At 39.7% G+C, this 17,439-nt stretch overlaps 2 protein-coding genes across 4 annotated transcripts in view; one reads left to right on the top strand and one right to left on the bottom strand.

The window, feature by feature from the left end:
* Positions 1-6,908, top strand: part of APPL1 (adaptor protein, phosphotyrosine interacting with PH domain and leucine zipper 1) — a 26,593-nt gene extending 19,685 nt beyond the window's left edge. Inside the window, exons 21-22 of the mRNA XM_064667623.1 lie at positions 216-305; positions 1,333-6,908. Of these exons, the coding sequence (XP_064523693.1) occupies positions 216-305; positions 1,333-1,482 (240 nt within the window). The 3' untranslated portion in view covers positions 1,483-6,908. The remainder of the gene's footprint in view (positions 1-215; positions 306-1,332) is intronic.
* On the bottom strand, positions 176-17,439 carry ASB14 (ankyrin repeat and SOCS box containing 14). 3 transcript variants are annotated; one of them, XM_064667627.1, is made up of 12 exons: positions 16,845-17,439; positions 16,552-16,666; positions 16,382-16,440; positions 15,154-15,365; positions 14,585-14,636; positions 13,779-13,914; positions 13,523-13,681; positions 12,030-12,275; positions 10,599-10,770; positions 9,115-9,658; positions 8,099-8,252; positions 176-8,005 (listed from the first exon to the last, which is right to left on the bottom strand). In XM_064667627.1, exons 4-12 carry the CDS (start codon positions 15,279-15,281, stop codon positions 7,812-7,814), a joined length of 1,785 nt encoding a protein of 594 aa, XP_064523697.1. In that variant the 5' UTR covers positions 15,282-15,365; positions 16,382-16,440; positions 16,552-16,666; positions 16,845-17,439; the 3' UTR covers positions 176-7,811. The 3 variants fall into 3 exon arrangements, with proteins under 3 accessions (XP_064523697.1, XP_064523698.1, XP_064523699.1); XM_064667628.1 differs by lacking the exons at positions 16,382-16,440; positions 16,552-16,666; XM_064667629.1 differs by lacking the exons at positions 13,523-13,681; positions 13,779-13,914; positions 14,585-14,636; ... (2 more) ...; positions 16,552-16,666; positions 16,845-17,439 and having other exon boundaries at positions 10,694-10,770; positions 12,030-12,164.

The following is a 17,439-nucleotide window of genomic DNA, read 5'->3' as shown; positions in this document are numbered from 1 at the left end:
TAGGATTTAAACTCAAATAAAAAGACTAACCAATGTCTACTGTGGGACAATATTCAGTATAGGATTTAGCTTGCTACCTTTAGCAGCCATACCAGTCCTTTAAAAGAAGAATAATCGAAACAGTGATGTCACAGTCTTGAGCAAGCTCATAGCAATCAGTACTGTATCAAATGTCTCAGGTTGTTACTTACTTTATTTACATTTTTGCCCTTCAGGATCGAAAAGCAACAGAAAAGCAGAAAGAAATAGAGAGAGTCAAAGAGAAACAACAAAAAGAACTGAATAAACAAAAGCAAATTGAAAAGGCAAGTTTCATCATTATTTCTTAACATTAGGTTTTTTCTATTTCCTTTCTTTTGCAGTTTTTACTCCATGCTCCACTATCATACTCTTCAGTACAGGTTCATAGAGCATTATTAAGTTAATTATCATAAGTGTTTCCTATGCAGATTTTGTATATTTTTGTATAGTAGTTTTTAAAAAGAGCTCCTTGAGGATATGCATGACAAAACATCTTTATGAGAATACTTAAGAGCAGTGCTTGAAGGAACACCTATCACAGACACAAAATAGTTTCATTTGCTGACGAGGGTTCAGTCACACAGGGAGGAAATGGGCTCAAGAATCACAGAATCACTAAGGTTGGAAAAGATCTTTAAGATCACCAAGGCCAACCATTAACCCAGCACTGCCAAGCCACCACTAACCCATGTACCTCAGTGCCACATCTACATGGCTTTTAAACTCCTCCAGGGATGGTGATTCCAGCATGGCCCTGGACAGCTCGTTCCAGTGCTTGATAGTGCTTTTGGTGAAGAAATTTCCTCTAATATCCAATTTAAATCTCCCCTGGTGCAACTTAAGGCCATTTCCTCTTATTGTATTGCTTGTTACTTGGGAGAAGAGACTGGTCTCCACCTGGCTACACCCTCCTTTCAGGCAGTTGTAGAGAGTGAGAAGGTCCCACCCGAGCCTCCTTTTCTCCAGGCTAAGTAACCCCAATTCCCTCAGGTGTTTCTCACCAGACTTGTGCTGCAGCCCCTTCCCAGCTCCATTGCCTTTCTCAGTGTAGCTGAGGATGGTTGTTCTGGCCTGCTGTGCCCTGTGGGCTGTAGGTGCAGCTGTGTTAACCTGGGAGCTGTTCTAATACTGCAGCTACTGAAAGGTGAATGTTTTGGTTTCCTATTCAGTCTTTTCATTCCTTCTGTACAGAGCTGTCCACTGATAGTATTGATAGTTTAGAAATCATAATAATGGTACCTTCTGTCAATTCCAGATGGCTTTAAGGGTAATATTCTTGTTCTGATTTCCCAACCCCTCTCCTCACATTAGGACTTGGAGGAGCAGAGCCGGCTGATAGCTGCTTCCAGCAGATCCAACCAGAGCAGTGGAGAAGGACAGTTTGTAGTCCTGAGCAGTAGCCAGTCTGAAGACAGTGATTTAGGAGAAGATGGAAAGAAGAAGAGAGAATCCGAAGCCTAAGGCTGCCCACTTCATTAAAATTGGAATCATGGATATATCTGGTGAAAAGGCACAAGTTCTACAAGAAGTGAAATGTAGGTGGTGGGTCTGTTGTATTATAGAAAAGACTTCTCAATATATAGACCCTATTATGCCTTGATTTTTATTTCTCAGTTAAGTGATTTCCATTTTCCTATCAGTATAATTTCTCTTCCGTATGCCAGATGAAGCATGGTGATGCTGCCATGTTTATTACAAATTTATGTTTTCTCAAGGCTTCTCTGCAGTATGGAAAAAAAATGTGGGTTTTTTTCCCACTTACTTCTCTGTGCAATTAACTGCTTTTGAAGCAAAACTTAAAACTCCCCTTGGGCTTCAGCAGTACATGAAACTCATTCTATACACTGCACTATGGAGAACACCTTGCTGGAAACAGAAATGAATATAAGACAGTGCTAAGCTTTACCCAATTTGTTGCACATAACTGTTCTTAGATTTAGAAAGAAAAATCCTTATTAACATCAGTGAGATGTGCAATAGTTCTAGACAGAAGGATCGTTTTTGTTTCATTTTGCACTGTATGATATTGCATTGGGGTCTCTTTGGAGTGAATATAATGCTGAAAGACTTCTTTCAACAGGAGAAAAAGATACTGTCAGACCTAGATAAGAGCTGATGAGATGCAGTTGAACTTTGCTGCATGAGGAAAAGCATTCCTCATCAAATTATAGAAGTAATGTATATAGCCTTGTAGCACAAGTGCCATGTTCTTGGTTTTTCCCCAGTACTTGGAATAAAGAGCTGTAAGCCTTTGAGTTCACTTTTATAAAACATGCTTAGAGTTGCAAGAACATTTGGAATTCCATCATTTGAAAAATCTTCGGCCTGTGTAAATGCATTGATGCCAGTACACTACATCTACTGCAAAGGAGTTAAGGCTCTGTAAGTCTTTCTATAAAAAGTAATTTTGCAAACAGAATTTGCCATTTCTGGAGTAAGAGATGATGCTAATCCTACATCCCAGAGTCAATCCTGGAAAGCATTTTTCAAAGCAGTGTCTGTTTACAGCTTGCAATCTGCACTCCATATTCCATACCCTGTGTAATATTTATTTTGTATAGTATTAGATGTGCATTCACCTTTTGATCCAGAAGAGAAAAGTTGTTTGAAGAGAAATATTTATTTTTGCACTAATTACTATAAATATTAAAATCCAGTGGAACAGAAGATAGATAGCTCTCTAATAGTGGCATGAAGATAACAGGATATGTAGAGAGAGAAGAATATACTTATAGTCCAAGTTATAATATAACAGTTATGAGTGGTTTACAGTTCATTGCAGGGCATTTCTGGTGTTCAGGAATGGAAGCAATTTTCAGAGTATCTCCCCAGCAGCTGGTGATGGCCCAGCCCTTCATAGCTGGAGCTGCTCAGTGCTGATGGAGTCAGTGAGGAATCTCAGGTCACATCTGTAGGTGCACAGAGGGCTCTCCTTGCACACTGGAGTGCCCTGCACTGGCTAAGGCAGCTCCTCCTGCTCTTGGTGCTGGAGCTGTGACTGTGTGTGCAGGAGTTCACTGATCACTCCTGAGGCAGGAGAGAAGGGCAGCAGTGCCTGTCCTTGCAGCAGGACGAGCAGACAAGCAGGAGTTGGAGCACTCCCAGCAGATGTTGGTGGCACCACAGCCCAGGGAGGGGCTGGAGCAGTCACCGAAGGTATCACAGTACCTGTGACAGTACAGGGGTCACAGCACCCCTGGCTTGAGGGGGAAGCTGAGCAGCAAAGAGCCTCCAGGTTCCCCTCCCAAGTTAATTCCCAGGCCCTGTTCCAGTGCATTTTTCAGCCCCAGAGCAGCCAGACACTTGCAGAAATACCTGCTTTGGCTGTTGCCCAGTGAGGCCAAATGGTATTGCCCTGTGACCAGCTTTGGCTACCACACAGTCACATGGACCACACCAGTCTGAGGCTTCTTTTAAGAGAGTGGCATTTTTATTTCATATCTAGTATCCTTAAGAGACTATATTAATTCTTTCCTACAAAAATGTACAGAGGCTGCAAATCCAAATTTTTCCCATTTTGGGCCTAAATCAAGGCTTAGAGAGAGTGCAGTGCAGCCAGTTTGTCTCTCCAAATTATTCCGGTTCATGTTTCATTAGTTTGGGGTTTTTGTTTGTTTTTATTTACTGATATTTCTGTTTTCTATCAAATAATATCACAGGGCAGCTCAAGATTGCTGCTATGACGTGTATCTTTCTCAAGTACATGCTGAAGATGAAGTAGTTTAGAAACAGCACAGGAAGACTATGAAATCAGTGATCTCCAGTGTCTAGAACCCAGTCCTCATCTGGTCAGGGAAGGATTGTGTTAAGCACTTGAGCTGCAGTAGCCCAGGCTCCAGAGGGAGGACAGGTAATAGATGAGCAGTCTCATGACAAAGCATTTCTGATGTGTAGCCTGTTCTGCATTAGCCTTATTGAAGAAATGTCAGAAAATGGAATTACTGTATTTTTTCTTGAAACCTACTATTACAATTTTAGATCTAAATCTGCAAAGATGAGGAAGAAAGGCAAATAAAATGGCAGGTGAATTCACCACCGTATGGGATTTTTCAGATTCAGCAATACATGATTGGAATTATTCCATTTGATTTTCAGGCTTTCCATTGCCTGAAATGTAGTTTCCCATTGCCGTTAAATGTAGTTTTCTAAAACAGACAGCATAGGAGTGAGGTGATTGCACTTGTGTTGGATGATTTTCATCTTAACCACTAGAAGGGGACATGATTGAAGAGAGTAGTTAAAGAAAACAGATTGATCTTCATGAATGAAATGAGGGGGTTGGTTTTTTTGCTTATTTAGGGGAGTTTCACTGGTATAAAATGAGCAAGAAGGTCAGCAGAGGGGAGGAAGTCAGATGGGAATGGTGCATTGAGTTATCAGGGGGGTGAGAGCTTTGCCCAAGGGAAGGATCACACAGCTCTGTAATTAGAATTATCTCAAGGCAAAAATAGTTGCTGAGTTATTATCCATGGTCTCCTTCCCAAAATAAAAAACTATTTGGTACCTTTTCTTCCTATGAGGTCTAGAATTACTTCATTAGAAAACAGTTTTGTTAATTAAAAAAAGAAATCAGAATGCTTAGTATTTTCCTTGAGAACATGACTTTTAGTGGGAACACCTTGTGTTCTGCTGGGAACTGCTGTGGTAGGATTTCACCACCTGAGCATTTTATTATTGTGACTAAATTACTGGTTGATTTCCTCTCCTGTAATTTATTTCTCCTGTTTATTATTTCCTATTGCCTTTTACTCAAAGGCTGACCTTACAAGTACTTCCACCTGAAGCTGTAGTTTGCTTCATGTGCATCTACTATTATTTTAGTTACTCCTGAAAACATTCTTTCAAGTCCATGACTTTGAAGTGACTTTGTGCAGGTACTGATTGGCAGAGGTGTTCAGGATTAACTTGTTATGTTGCTAATTGCAGCCTCATAGTTCCTGCCACAATTTTAGCCTTTAGGTGAGGGGATGTTAACCTTGTAACTCTGTAGGTTTTCATGCTGCAGAACAAGCAAGTCTTGCTGTCAGCTGTTTCAAGCTACATACATTCTTTATGTATGTAATGGCATGTATATAAAACATATCAAGTGTGCTTGTGGGTGTGCATTTTATTGCATTATAGATAATCCCTGGCACTCCTCTGTGGGCTCTGGTAGATGTGGCCAAGTCTAAAGCAGAGCACAAGGGCAAAGTCATGTACAACTTAACCATATATAAGTGGTTACAAGCAAGTAATGTAAAGTCATTTGAATATCATAGTCTTGCTTCCTTAATCTGTTTAGGTTTGAAATTGTATCAAGACAATTTACTATCTAACAGTAAAGTAATATTTCAGGGTTAAGGAACATTTCCCCTTATAAAGTTGTCAGATTTTCTCTTTATATGGATGTAAACTCAGAGCTGAAAATCCTGAAACAGCTGAAGTGATTTATGAAGCTATAATTTATGTACATTGATATAAAGAGGTAAATGTGACTGTGTTTATGTTTTAAGGTAAATTCTGATTAAGTAGTTGCACAGAATTTGGGAAGAGCCAATGGAGAGAACTATGTTAACGATATAGTCTCTTGTTATTTCAGAAATAAGTCACCTAGAGAAAGAAAACCTGCCACTGCTTAGTGAATTTAATAGAGATATTGTCTAGTCTGACAGCAAAAGCTGATATTTTTTATTATTTCTCTTGATCTATATTACAAAAATTCTTGCAAGGTAATTAGTCTCCAAGGCTTTTCTTTTTAATCAAGCACTAAGTTGCTTTTCTTTTTTCCTTTGCCACAGTGGTATCTAAGTTGTCATGACAAGAATAAGTCAGTGCGTCATTGTGAATTCACTTGTATTCCTAATGAACTTTGTATTGCAAGACAAGGACTTTGTACAATCTTTCTGGTCATTTTTATAATAGAGTGGAGTGGTCAAATTCTTACAATGATGTTCTGGATTGGTCCTGTTCTGGTGAAGTGTAAGTGATTTTTGCAATGTTTGAGACTGACTTGCACATTTTCCCTGAATAGCTGTATTAAAAACCACCAGTGGCATATTTATGTCAACTCTGATTGTTGTGTCTTAATCTTGGAAACGTGGACAGTAACCCTATTGTGCCAGGGCTCCAGTCAGCATTTTGTAGATTAAATAAAAGCTTAACTCTCATAACTTTCTGGGTGGGACTTGTACTGATGCAAAAGCCTCCTGCATTTCTCACAATACTGACTTTCAGGAAGTACCATTACTGGTGACAGGACATGTTCCCTTCCATTAAACAAAGCTCTAACATGCAGTTATCTCCCTCTGTCATCAAGTGTAGCTCAGTTCTCTCCATTTCCATACATATTGCCAGATAACCTCAGAGGAAGTTGTTATACTCGGGAATGCTGATAACTTATTTTTGCAACAATCCAAGACTGAAGCTGAGGAGGAGCCATGGCAGGGGCTGTGCAGTGCCTGTGGTGGGGCTGCGGCAGGGGCTGTGCAGTGCCTGTGGTGGGGCTGCGGCAGGGGCTGTGCAGTGCCTGTGGTGGGGCTGTGGCAGGGGCTGTGCAGTGCCTGTGGTGGGGCTGTGGCAGGGGCTGTGCAGTGCCTGTGGGGGGGCTGTCACACAGGACAGTGACAGGCCCTGCAGAGCTGGTGTTATGGGAACAGCACAGCACCAACCTGGGTACTGGACTCACCTTCACAGGCTTCAGTAGGTTACTATATGATAAGCACCATGTAAAAAGCCATGGGTCATAACTACATTATGGTTAAATTTGTATTTTATAAGGTTTGTAGATTTTTCTGGGGAAAAGCAGACTTTTGAATTCTGTAACTTCCGTGATAAAGATGCATGTATAACTAGAAAAAAAAAATATATGCTTACTTGATAATGAAGGAATAAATACTACTAATGCCAAATGTGTTGATGAACTTCTTTTTTTTCTAAAATATGAACTGACATTTGCAGTACTGCTAGAAAGAACAGGCGTGCTATAGGTATTCCTAATACTTCTGTCACACTTCCTAAAATAACAGTGCTCCGAAAGCTTAAGCTGCAACTCTATGGAGAGAAACTCCAAAAATTGCAAGCGTGGCTTTGGCCAGCACGGTAAAAGGAAAGCCTAGTTCTAGAAAGAGAGTAATCAAAGTCCATGGTGGATGAGACGTACCAGCCCCTGAGCATGAGCTGCAGAACTAACAGCTTTCAGCAGTGCTGCCCTGTTGAAACACTGGTATGTCACACGAGCTGCTGGGATAAGCAGAGGTTTCTGTAGCTTAATCCCATTACATTGCCTAGAATGTGGGATTGCTTGATAGGGTGACCAAAAAAAAAAAAATCTACTTGAGCTGCTCTGCAGAAGGTCATTGTAGAACCTCACAAATAAAAACTACTTCTTGTCAAAAGAAGAGGAAGTACAAGAGAAAAAAGAACTACGTCCCTTCCTGGTTTTAGTTAAATCCCTGACCTTTTACTAAACCCTGGGTTTAACCCTGCAGTGGGGGTAGGGTTATCTGATACAACAGGGTTTAACTGAGCAGTAACACAAGGATTGCAGCCCTGCATTTTACATTTCCTCAACATGTCACAGTAGGCATTTAAAATACTGTTGCCACAACTCTCAGGTAGGTCATATTCCAGGAGATACACAGAATGGGATCACCAATACTTACATTTTGGGGTTCTCCCCAGTTTCTTCAGGGAGTGAGAGGGGAATGCTGGCATTCCTTAATACACATAGGAGATAAAATCCCCAAAGAAAAAAGCAGCTGCAGAACAGTCTTATCCATGATAACATTCCCTTCAAAATATAGAGCTAATACTTATGTACAGCTGAGGTTGTAGATTCCTGTGAAGTTTTCCTGTCCATAAAGGTCATATTCCTTGTACAGTATGTAGTCTTTCAGGCAGTTTGGCAGTGGAAGGAAGGTCATGAAGACAGGACAGCGGAGCCGCAGCCGGCCCATGCATTCCCGGATCTTCAGACGACAGAGATGCTTCAGAGAGCGAGGATTTGCTAGAAATGAGAATGCAAATTAAAATACTACCAGCAAAAAGGCCCCAGTCCCCAAACAGCTTATTTTCATTTCAAATGTAAACAGATACTTACTTAAAATGAAATGGATGTCTGGCCAGAGTTTCTGTTCTTTGAGAACTGCTTCAAGCTTCCAGCAGATCTTGACGTGATCAACGTAGTCTAACATCACTCGCACTACCTTCCCAGACACGTGCTTCAGCCAGGACAAGGTTATCACTTCACAGAACTGAGAGAAAGAGAATGTTTAATGGGATACTATTCAATACTGCTGCAAATGATTTCTGTCTATGCAGGACAAGAGCAACTGAATAACTTGAGGAGAAGCCAAGGCAGAACGAGTGTTCTGTCACTCAAGGGGCTTCAGAGGCTGTCACAGCTTGCGTTAAGCCTCACCAGTAGAATCTGAAAATCTGAGATGGTTATTTTGTACTAGATCCAAAAATAAACTTAAGCAACTGTATATTTGGTACCTAAATGCTTAAAAAAAAGTGCTACAAATACCTAAGGGGAATTTAGACTCCTGTCGTAGCATGCTGAACAGGGGGATCCACCAGCCCAGTGCACCCCTCAGCCCTTTATCTTTAGGTTAAAGAAGGGTTTATTAGTTTCAAATGGACTTTACAAACTGCTACTCAATGACACTGATGGGTGTCTCCAGGAGCCTCTTTAGGTTGGTCCAGGCTTGTTAACTGCTGCTCAGTGCTTATCCTGCCAGCTCCAGGGTGTTTAGAACAGCCTTCCAGTGTTGGTGTTACCATACAGGACAAGGCAGGGAGCCAGCCTGCAAGTCCCTGCTCTCACAGCATGGACAAGACTGCTCTGGAAAACCAATGCCATAGTGATCATTAGATATCATAAGCTATTTTTTCACAAATCAGAAATACAGTTTGCAATCATTTGCTGCCATGAAGCAGGCCTCATGGCAACATCTATTTGATTTTAAAGCCCTGTCTATTCCTATCTTTATGTATAAACTGCCTTACAGTTTCAAAGCTTCCTTTTCTGACGCTGCACTACGTCCCTTTTCATTCAGTTTTAGGAGGGACACTGGTAGCAGCACAGCACACGGAGCCGTGTGCTGCACTCACCATCGTGTCTTTGATGACAGTGGAGGTCCAGCCGTCAGTGACATACTGCGAGTGGCAGTGGTTTCCCCCGGGGCAGTCGAAGCAGCGCTGCACGTTGTACCCGTAGTTGAGCAGCATCCTCAGCATGACCTCGTCCTTCAGGGCGTACTGCAGCGCCGAGGGGAAGTGCGTGGTGTTCACTCTGCAGAAGTAATTCACGTTGGCCCCGTGGCGGAGCAGCAGGTTCATTAACTCGTAATTGCCCATCCTCAGGGCGATTTGCAGACAGTTGATGGGATCCTGGTTTGTCAGGGCTCCGGCGTTCAGCAGCAGCCGTGTGGAACAGAGATCCCCGTTGGACACAGCGAAATACAGGGCTGATTTGCGGTGGTCATCGTAGCCTTTGCGAACTCGCTGATCCAGCATAAAATTGGCATCAAACCCAGACTTGAGGAGAAACTCGAGGCACTGTGGATGTGCTCCTGCTGCTGCTGAGTGAACTGGACTTATCCCACTTTCTTTAATGGCAGCAAAATCAGTAACTGGAACTAAATATTTTAGGGCTCTGAAAAATTTTAAAAAAGAAGAATCTCAGGTTCTTAAACATATTGCTTCACTTAATTCATCTTGGAATTTCTCTGTGTTGCTGGACTTCAGAATTCATCATGACTGTAAAAATCATCTTAATCTACTAAATCAGTACCTTGACAAGTATTGACTTGAATTGCTAACAATTAAATTTCAATGGATACTGACTTAACACCTGCTATACATAAAATATTATTCTATTATACTATAATAGAATAAAAATATTAATCTATATTCCATTTATATATATATATTTATTTCATTAACAACCCCATTCCTTGCTAGAGGTTTCCTTTTCAATAGAAGCTTTTCCTAAATGTCAAGAGCACAATATTATTGCTTAACCTGTAGGAATTGGGTAATTAATAGAATATACTATATTTTAACATGAATAGATATAATCTAAAATGTAATATATACATTTAAGTTTAAATGTAACTTAATACATTTAAAATATTACCATAGGAATTAAGAATCCTCAGATTCTTGTTTCTCACTTACTGGTTGTGATTTTAGCTAAAATATCTTCCAGTAACCTTACTGGTTTTTTTAAATAAGGATAACTCTTATTCCCTAACTCTATTTGCCTATTTGGTATATTCACCTTGCTGTGATAGGATGGAAATGAGACACAGACCAAAAGAGAGTGAGGACATCCCAAGAACCTCAACATCAGCCTGGACAGTGTTATTACTTGTGACAAGTAGGGAAATACTACAGGGATTAAAATGTTTAGGATAAAGTGATTTTACACTGACTGGTCTCTTACATTCAGACATAGAATGGTATATTTACACAGTCAAAAACAATTCCTTGTACAAAACTTCAGATTTGCTGCCTGCTTTGAATGAGATAGAATTAGCAAAATTAATATTTCTGGTATCATTATTACTTGATTTTTAAGTATATTAACTCACAGAAAGTGTCCTCTATATGCAGCTCTGTGGATTGGCAAATGACCCGAGTGCTTTGGTACATTGGCATCAGCCCCATATTCTAGTAAAAGACTCACAGAATCTGGATTTCCTCCTCCTGCTGCTTCAAATAATACAGAAGCACAATCCATTGCCTGTGAAAGAACATCTGCACCTGGAAAGAAGCAGTGAGGATTTTCAGAGGAGTCACTGTACACACCCAGCCATAATGAATGTCTCCAACCCTCCAGTGATGGGTATTGGGAATTTTATTCTTCACCTAATAGAACCCATATGGGCACAAACCTTCATGCTGGATCCTTGATTTTAGATGTGCTTATGTAATCCTGGGAACAAGATGGTCCAAAGTGCTTTGAATACAATTACATGGTAAGAATTGCTGCTAGAACTGGGCCAGCAAGTGGTTTGGTTCTTATTCATCCAAACAATTACTTTTTGGCTTACATAGAATGCTCTTCAAATCTTTTACTTTACAAAGACAAGACAGATAGAACTGTAAATATGAGATAACTCAGAATCAAAAAGTTCATGCAATCCAGTGCTGCTGAACCATCATGTAAAATTCCCCACAATAAATGTTGTCAGGCCTTCCCTAAGGTGACCTGTCCACATGAGAAAACAATAGAGCATTTAAAAACAATTAAAAATATAAAATATTTGTGAAATAAAATATTAATATATTATTTTAACCTTATAAAATGTGATTTTTATCAGGCCTTTACTTAACTACATCACAACAACCCTCTTGGTGCAGATAGCACTTAATATTCTTTAGTAAGGCGAGTTATTTCTGCTGCTGTTTCTAAAGGCATATCTTACAATAATCAGTTTTAATCCAATCACAGAACTTGCAGAAGACTAATAAAAATGTATGTAAATAGACTAAATACTTTAGCCTATGTATATGGGTACTGAGATAAGAACAATTTTTTGCCTCTGCATTCAGGAATACTTTCCTCTGCTGGGACGAGGACTCGCTTTGGGCTTTAAACATTTCAGTACTGCACGTGTGGCTCCCAAATTCTGTTCACTTGAAGAACACCATCACTGAAGCTACATGTTACTAAAAACAGAACCACAGAGTAGTTGAGGTTGGAAAGGATCTCTGGAGAATGTCTAGTCCAGCCCTGTGCTCAAGCAGGCTGCCCAGGACAGCATCCAGTCAGGGGTTTAGTGTCTCCAAGGAAGGAGATTCCACAAATCCATGTGATCTATCCCAGTGTTCAGCCACCCTCCCAAGACAGAATTTGCCAGGTTTCAGTTGGTGCCCATTGCCTCTTGTCCTGTTATTGGGCATCACTGAGGAGAATCTGGCTCCGCATTCTTTATTCCATTCCATCATTTATAACCCTGATGACAGACCCACACCCTGAGCCTTCTCTCCCTGTAAGATCCTATATTATAAAGTCTTACCTTTTTGCAGTAAGAGCTCCATAATTTCTGTGTGTCCCATCTGTGCAGCCAGTGCTAGAGGTGTGAGCCCATATCCACTGCGAGGGTCAGGATCCGCTCCGGAATGAAGGAGAAGCTCTACCAGATCCTTCCTGCCCAGTCTGGCTGCCTCGTGTAGAGCAGTTCTCTTGTGGACACACTGCAAATCCACTTTGGCACCAGATCTTATCAACAAGGAGGCAATCTCATAGGAATCCTGTTTAATTGCTGTAGCACAACAAGCAAAGCATCAGACAGAATGTTATTCAATGCTATTCCACACACTGTGGCTTCTGCAATGTGGCAGCCCAGGAAAGCTGTTCCTGCAGTGCTCTTTATACACTGAGAAACGTCACCCTACACTGAAAGGTTTAATTTATCAACAAGTCTGTTCTTTGCTTCCAGGACAGCACTAACCATAAAAATAAACCATGCTATGGTAATCTCTCTCTGTAATCCTCTGTTTGGTGATGGAACAGAACACAGCTTTCCTTACCACTAGATGGAGGCCACATCCAGGGCCTTGGTGGAGCCAGGAGCTGTCAGCAGAGCTCCATTTAAACTTCATAAGCAGTTACTACAATATGAAACAAAGTTTAAAATCATTGTGTCATATACCTTCTTAGCTTAATAAGCCTGAACTGTTGAGTCCGTAAGGATCTTAAAAGAGAAATTTGCATTGGCTCCAGGGAATGGAATGAATAAGCAACACCTTTCCCTCCTTCTCTCTTTGATCTTCCAGGCTGTGCAGGGTAGCAAGTGTCCTTCATCAAGATAGATTAGGCTGAGAAGCTTCATATGCCACAGCTGCTTGAAATACCCTGACACCATCCTGTGATATGAGCTGTGATGTGCCATTATCTGGAACCTACACAGCAGCTTTAGATAAATCCCATACATCCCCATCTTATGGGATGATGCACTTCAAAAATGTCTAGGAATTCTCTACATCTTTTGTAAGCAGGTGCCCCTGACTAGAAGCTTCAGCCATTTCACAGGGATAAACTGGGGGTCCTATAGATGGTTGGTAGGCTAGGAAAGCAGAGGATGACCCTCTGCACTTCATGGAGAAAGCTAATTGATTCATTGGGGGAAAAAATGTATGTTCAACCTGAACTTCAAACTCTTTGCAACTGAGGAATGAAAGACAGTAGGCATCTGGAGCTCTCTACATTGGATCAGACTTCATGGAAAGATATTTTACTTCTCCCACTTCCATGTTTATGGGAAAACTTAAATTAATAAATAATGCAAAGAACTCTGTGGTGACAGACCCTAACTTGGAACAGACAACTTATTTGAAGCCCTGATATCATCTAAGAAAAACAGACAAGGGCAGACACATTCAATGCTGAGATTAAAATTTTTCCTTCTTATAGCAAAATATTTTAATAATAAGTAAATTAAACCCTAAAATGTGTAAGTATGATCTCACCTAATTCCCTCACCTCTCCACCCCTAAATAAGGTATTCACCTATAAGTAAAGGAGAATCTCCCTCTTCATTCTTAACGTTGGGATTGCAGCCATTGATCAGGAGCAAGCAGACGTTGTCCACAAAGCAGTTCCTTACTGCCACCAGCAGAGGTGTTTCCCCTTTTAGAGTGGTCTGTTCCCACGTACCGGCATCGGAGGCTGAAATGCAGAACAGCAGAACACATTTGAATATGGGTGATTGATTAAACTCACTTTTGTAAAATCTTTTTGGTGGAAAACCAGGAGGACTCTGTACCTTTCATAGTTATTTCAAGGATGTTCTTATTTAGCTGTGCTGCAGCTTCGTGCACAGGAAGCCAGCCTTGCTCATCTGCTTCTTCAAAGGCAGAACTGTGCTTCACCAACTTCTTCAAGGCCTCTTCTTGGCCTGTGGTGTTTTAAGACAGACACATATCCCATTACTAACCATAAGACAAAATTCAGGCAATTAATACACTGAGTGCCATTTATCTCATCTCAACAACCTGTTTTGTCAGAGCAATTTTTTCTCAGAGGAAAGTTTACAAGAATGCAACAATCAATGATTAACATTGACTCACAAAGCATTTTGAATTAATCATGGAAAAAAACTTACAATAACATTACTAAAATATGTCAAGTACAATCCTCTCGAGCAATATTGCATCTCATATTGGAATACACTAAAGTTTTGCAGTTAAGGAACAGTATTGGAACACTTCAGGTAGAGAAAGCTTTTTAATCTGGGTATCTTGCAAAGTGAAAAATGTTACCAAGTATTAATTGACTAATAAATTTATACTTCAAAACTGCTTATTTTAAAAGAAAGGCCTGGAATTTTCCCCTAATTTCAGGAGATGAAGCACTGGAATTTCTGAAAAGGGTGACACTTGAACCCATCCCATTAGCATGATCCTATCTAGTAAGTTAGTTTGGATGTCCTGGTTTTAGTTGTCTTATTCTTCCCAAGACTATATAAGGAAAAACTGCACTTAAATCAGGTGATCAAACACCTCAAATGTAGGCATTGCTCAGCAATTCCCAGGAGTACAGGCTTAGTGTGGAGTATTTGTACTTAACTGTCTGAATTGCTGCAATTATCTTTCCATGTTCTTCACTTGCAGTAGACTGGAAACTGCACAAACAGAACAAGAACAGAGTGAGAAGTAAAAATTAATGTGAAGTTCAGGATATAATTATACCTTAATTTAAATACTCAAGTCTAGACTACATGTTAGATTTCTCTAAGTTACATGAATTTTGTCAGGGTTTATCACATTAAAACAGTTTTTTGCTGGTCTTCCCCTGACACCATAAATATTGAATTTTTCACATAAAAAATTAAATACTAAGATGAGGGGAAGCTACCATATTAATCTAATTTTACATCACCTACTTATCTTCTTTATAAAGCCTTGTACTCCTTTAGATATTGATGTAACACATCATCTGAAAGGTTCATACATTCCCATATTTTCAAGGAAACAGGTATACTTTTTCATGGAGAACTCAGACCAAGTGAGCTACCAATGGTTTCCACTACCCATGAGACAAGGTCAGAGCAACCCAACGTAGGGAGTCACAAAGGAAAGAAAGGTTACCACATGCTTACAATAATGCCAAACCCCAAAATAGAAGCAATAACTTATTACCTTTCAGCCTCTGTTGCACAGCCACTTGTTTCAATTTTATGCCTCTCTTGTAAGCTTTCCTGAATAGCTTGTTGGGTAGGGATTTCTTCATCAGAATTGTCATCAAACATATACATAGAATTATACATGGCAAACCAGCACAACTTGGATCACTTTGTGTAGGGAAACACTGCTTTTTAATTGGAAGCAGATGTTAAATCTTCAGGTTGAATCTGAAGTAACAAACAGCAGTCACTGTTACAGTATCAAGAGAAATGAACACAGTTTAAAATAAACAAATTGGAACTTCCATCTCAAGCTTCAGCCTTTTCCCAAGGGTTTAGGTTTGCACTGCAGAATTATTCTATTTAGAACAGAGTAAAGGTTTTCTACTCCTGTAGCATGTCCCAGCTTTTTTCTCTGTTCCACAGACTGAACATACAGAATAGCTACTTGTTCTGGCGTTGCTTCCTAGAAAGCAACAAATATAGGCAAAACTTTGCTTTTTAGATAAACAGCCATTCCCTCTTAAGGCATTTAGACACTCAAATATCATCACAATCAAGCTCTGATGTTTCCTTAGTGGGAAAACAAATGTGCAATAAAACACAGGATGTTTTTCCTGTTTGTTCACAGCAGGCCTGGAAGGGAAGGGCAAGTGAAGGACATGAAATTTTTTAATAATAGCTCTTGTTCAAACTGTTTCAACAAAGACATTGTTAGGGCAATATCTGGTAGTCAGGAAAGTATTGTAGATTTGTGCTATTATGTGCATCAGCCATCCAACTGAAACAACATCAAACATGCTTGGAAAAACACCAACTTCACCACCTTATGTACCAAATCTATTGCCTTTTACAACAGAAAACTCACAATTCTGCCTCCATCCATGCATGCCTGTTTGCCTCTGATACTTTTAAGGGACATATCCAAAGTACTGCAACAGTATATATCCAAATACAAGCAGAAATAACACACTGGTGTAACCACAATTGAGTTAATAACACACAAAAGCTTAAGAATAGCATTATTTAAAAAAAAAACCCAAAAACTATATTAAGTCTAAATGTTAAAATTTAAGAAGAAATAATAAAAAATCATTAACGATCAAACTGATCACTAAATAGCATAATGGATGTAGATGTACTCTGTTAAGCAGTCCCACTCTCCTTCTGTATATTCAGCTACATGCTATTATAGGTTAAAATCACAGATGGTCTGTTAGGCTCAAACCTCTCATCTGTTTTACCTTATCAAAACATCCACCTCTGTCTTCCAAGACAGCTGGGCTGAAAGAAACCCTCAAAACTACAGGGAAAAAATAAAATAAAATAAATAAGTAAAACTGAAAGCAAATAAACAAATTGGCAAAATGAATGAGCACAGCAAAATTAAAGAAGTTGTCAACATGTCACTTACAAAGTTTGGAGTAATTCTAGAAACATCCTAAAGTTGGGCAGCAGTAATTCACAGCAAACCTGCAGCATTTAATTTGTTACCTGATCCACCTAATGTGTGATTGCAAGGCCTTGCTCTGTAACAGCACATGTAGCAAAGAAGAGAAATATTATTAGCAACATATACAGACTGTTAGTAATGGATTATACTACGGCACAGTGAGGACAGAAACATTTTAAGTCTAGACTACTTCTTTTTCACAAATTGACTACTAATTTTCCTTTGAATTGAGAAAATATACTGTTTTTCCTCACCTTCTGAAAGAGGGAAGACCTCACACTTTGAAGAAGTAATTATTAAGTTGAAAGTGATATTTTCAGGATTGCAAATGATCTCTGTAGAGCCCATGTCCATTAATAGCTCCCTAAAAATACCCGATCATGAGACAGGCTGGGACTTTGTCCATGTTTCTTTCACACAGGCCAGTAATGTTTAATAATCTGACCTGACAAATGGTATCAACAAAAGAAGGACTTAAAAGTCCAGTTTCCTCGTAAAAACTCTCATGTTTTTGGAATGAGAATTTGAGAACTATAGCAGTAACTGTTACATTATGAAAAGAAAATTCTTCAGTGCTGTTCTAAAAGAGAAAACTGAAGACAGTGTTAGGAGCTTACTTAAAAGGGTAAAACAGCATAAAAACCAAAACCAGTAAAAGTAAACACAAACGAGCAAATAAAATCAAGCCAAAACGCTATTAAAATTATTATGTTTCTGATTGCTTAGTCACAATTCACAATAATATAAATAGAAAAGCAAACGAGAAATAAACAGAGTTTTTAAAAGAAAAAGGAGTTTCAGAAAGACAGACTTACACTGGTGTAACACCCAACAAAGGGAAATGAGGGA

This window comes from Pseudopipra pipra, chromosome 11 (assembly GCF_036250125.1).
Source record: "Pseudopipra pipra isolate bDixPip1 chromosome 11, bDixPip1.hap1, whole genome shotgun sequence".
In the NCBI taxonomy this organism is placed as follows: domain Eukaryota; kingdom Metazoa; phylum Chordata; class Aves; order Passeriformes; family Pipridae; genus Pseudopipra; species Pseudopipra pipra.
Note: the sequence above shows the minus strand (reverse complement) of the source record. Positions and strands in the feature narration are given on the sequence as shown.

Coding starts and splice junctions, on each gene's coding strand:
- ASB14 (XM_064667627.1), bottom strand. CDS start 15,281: ATGTATAATTCTATGTATATGTTTGATGACAATTCTGATGAAGAAATC. Junction 10,771..12,029: donor GGAGCTCTTACTGCAAAAAG/GTAAGACTTTAT, acceptor GCTTCTTTCCAG/GTGCAGATGTTCTTTCACAG. Junction 8,253..9,114: donor CTGTCATCAAAGACACGATG/GTGAGTGCAGCA, acceptor TCTTTCTCTCAG/TTCTGTGAAGTGATAACCTT.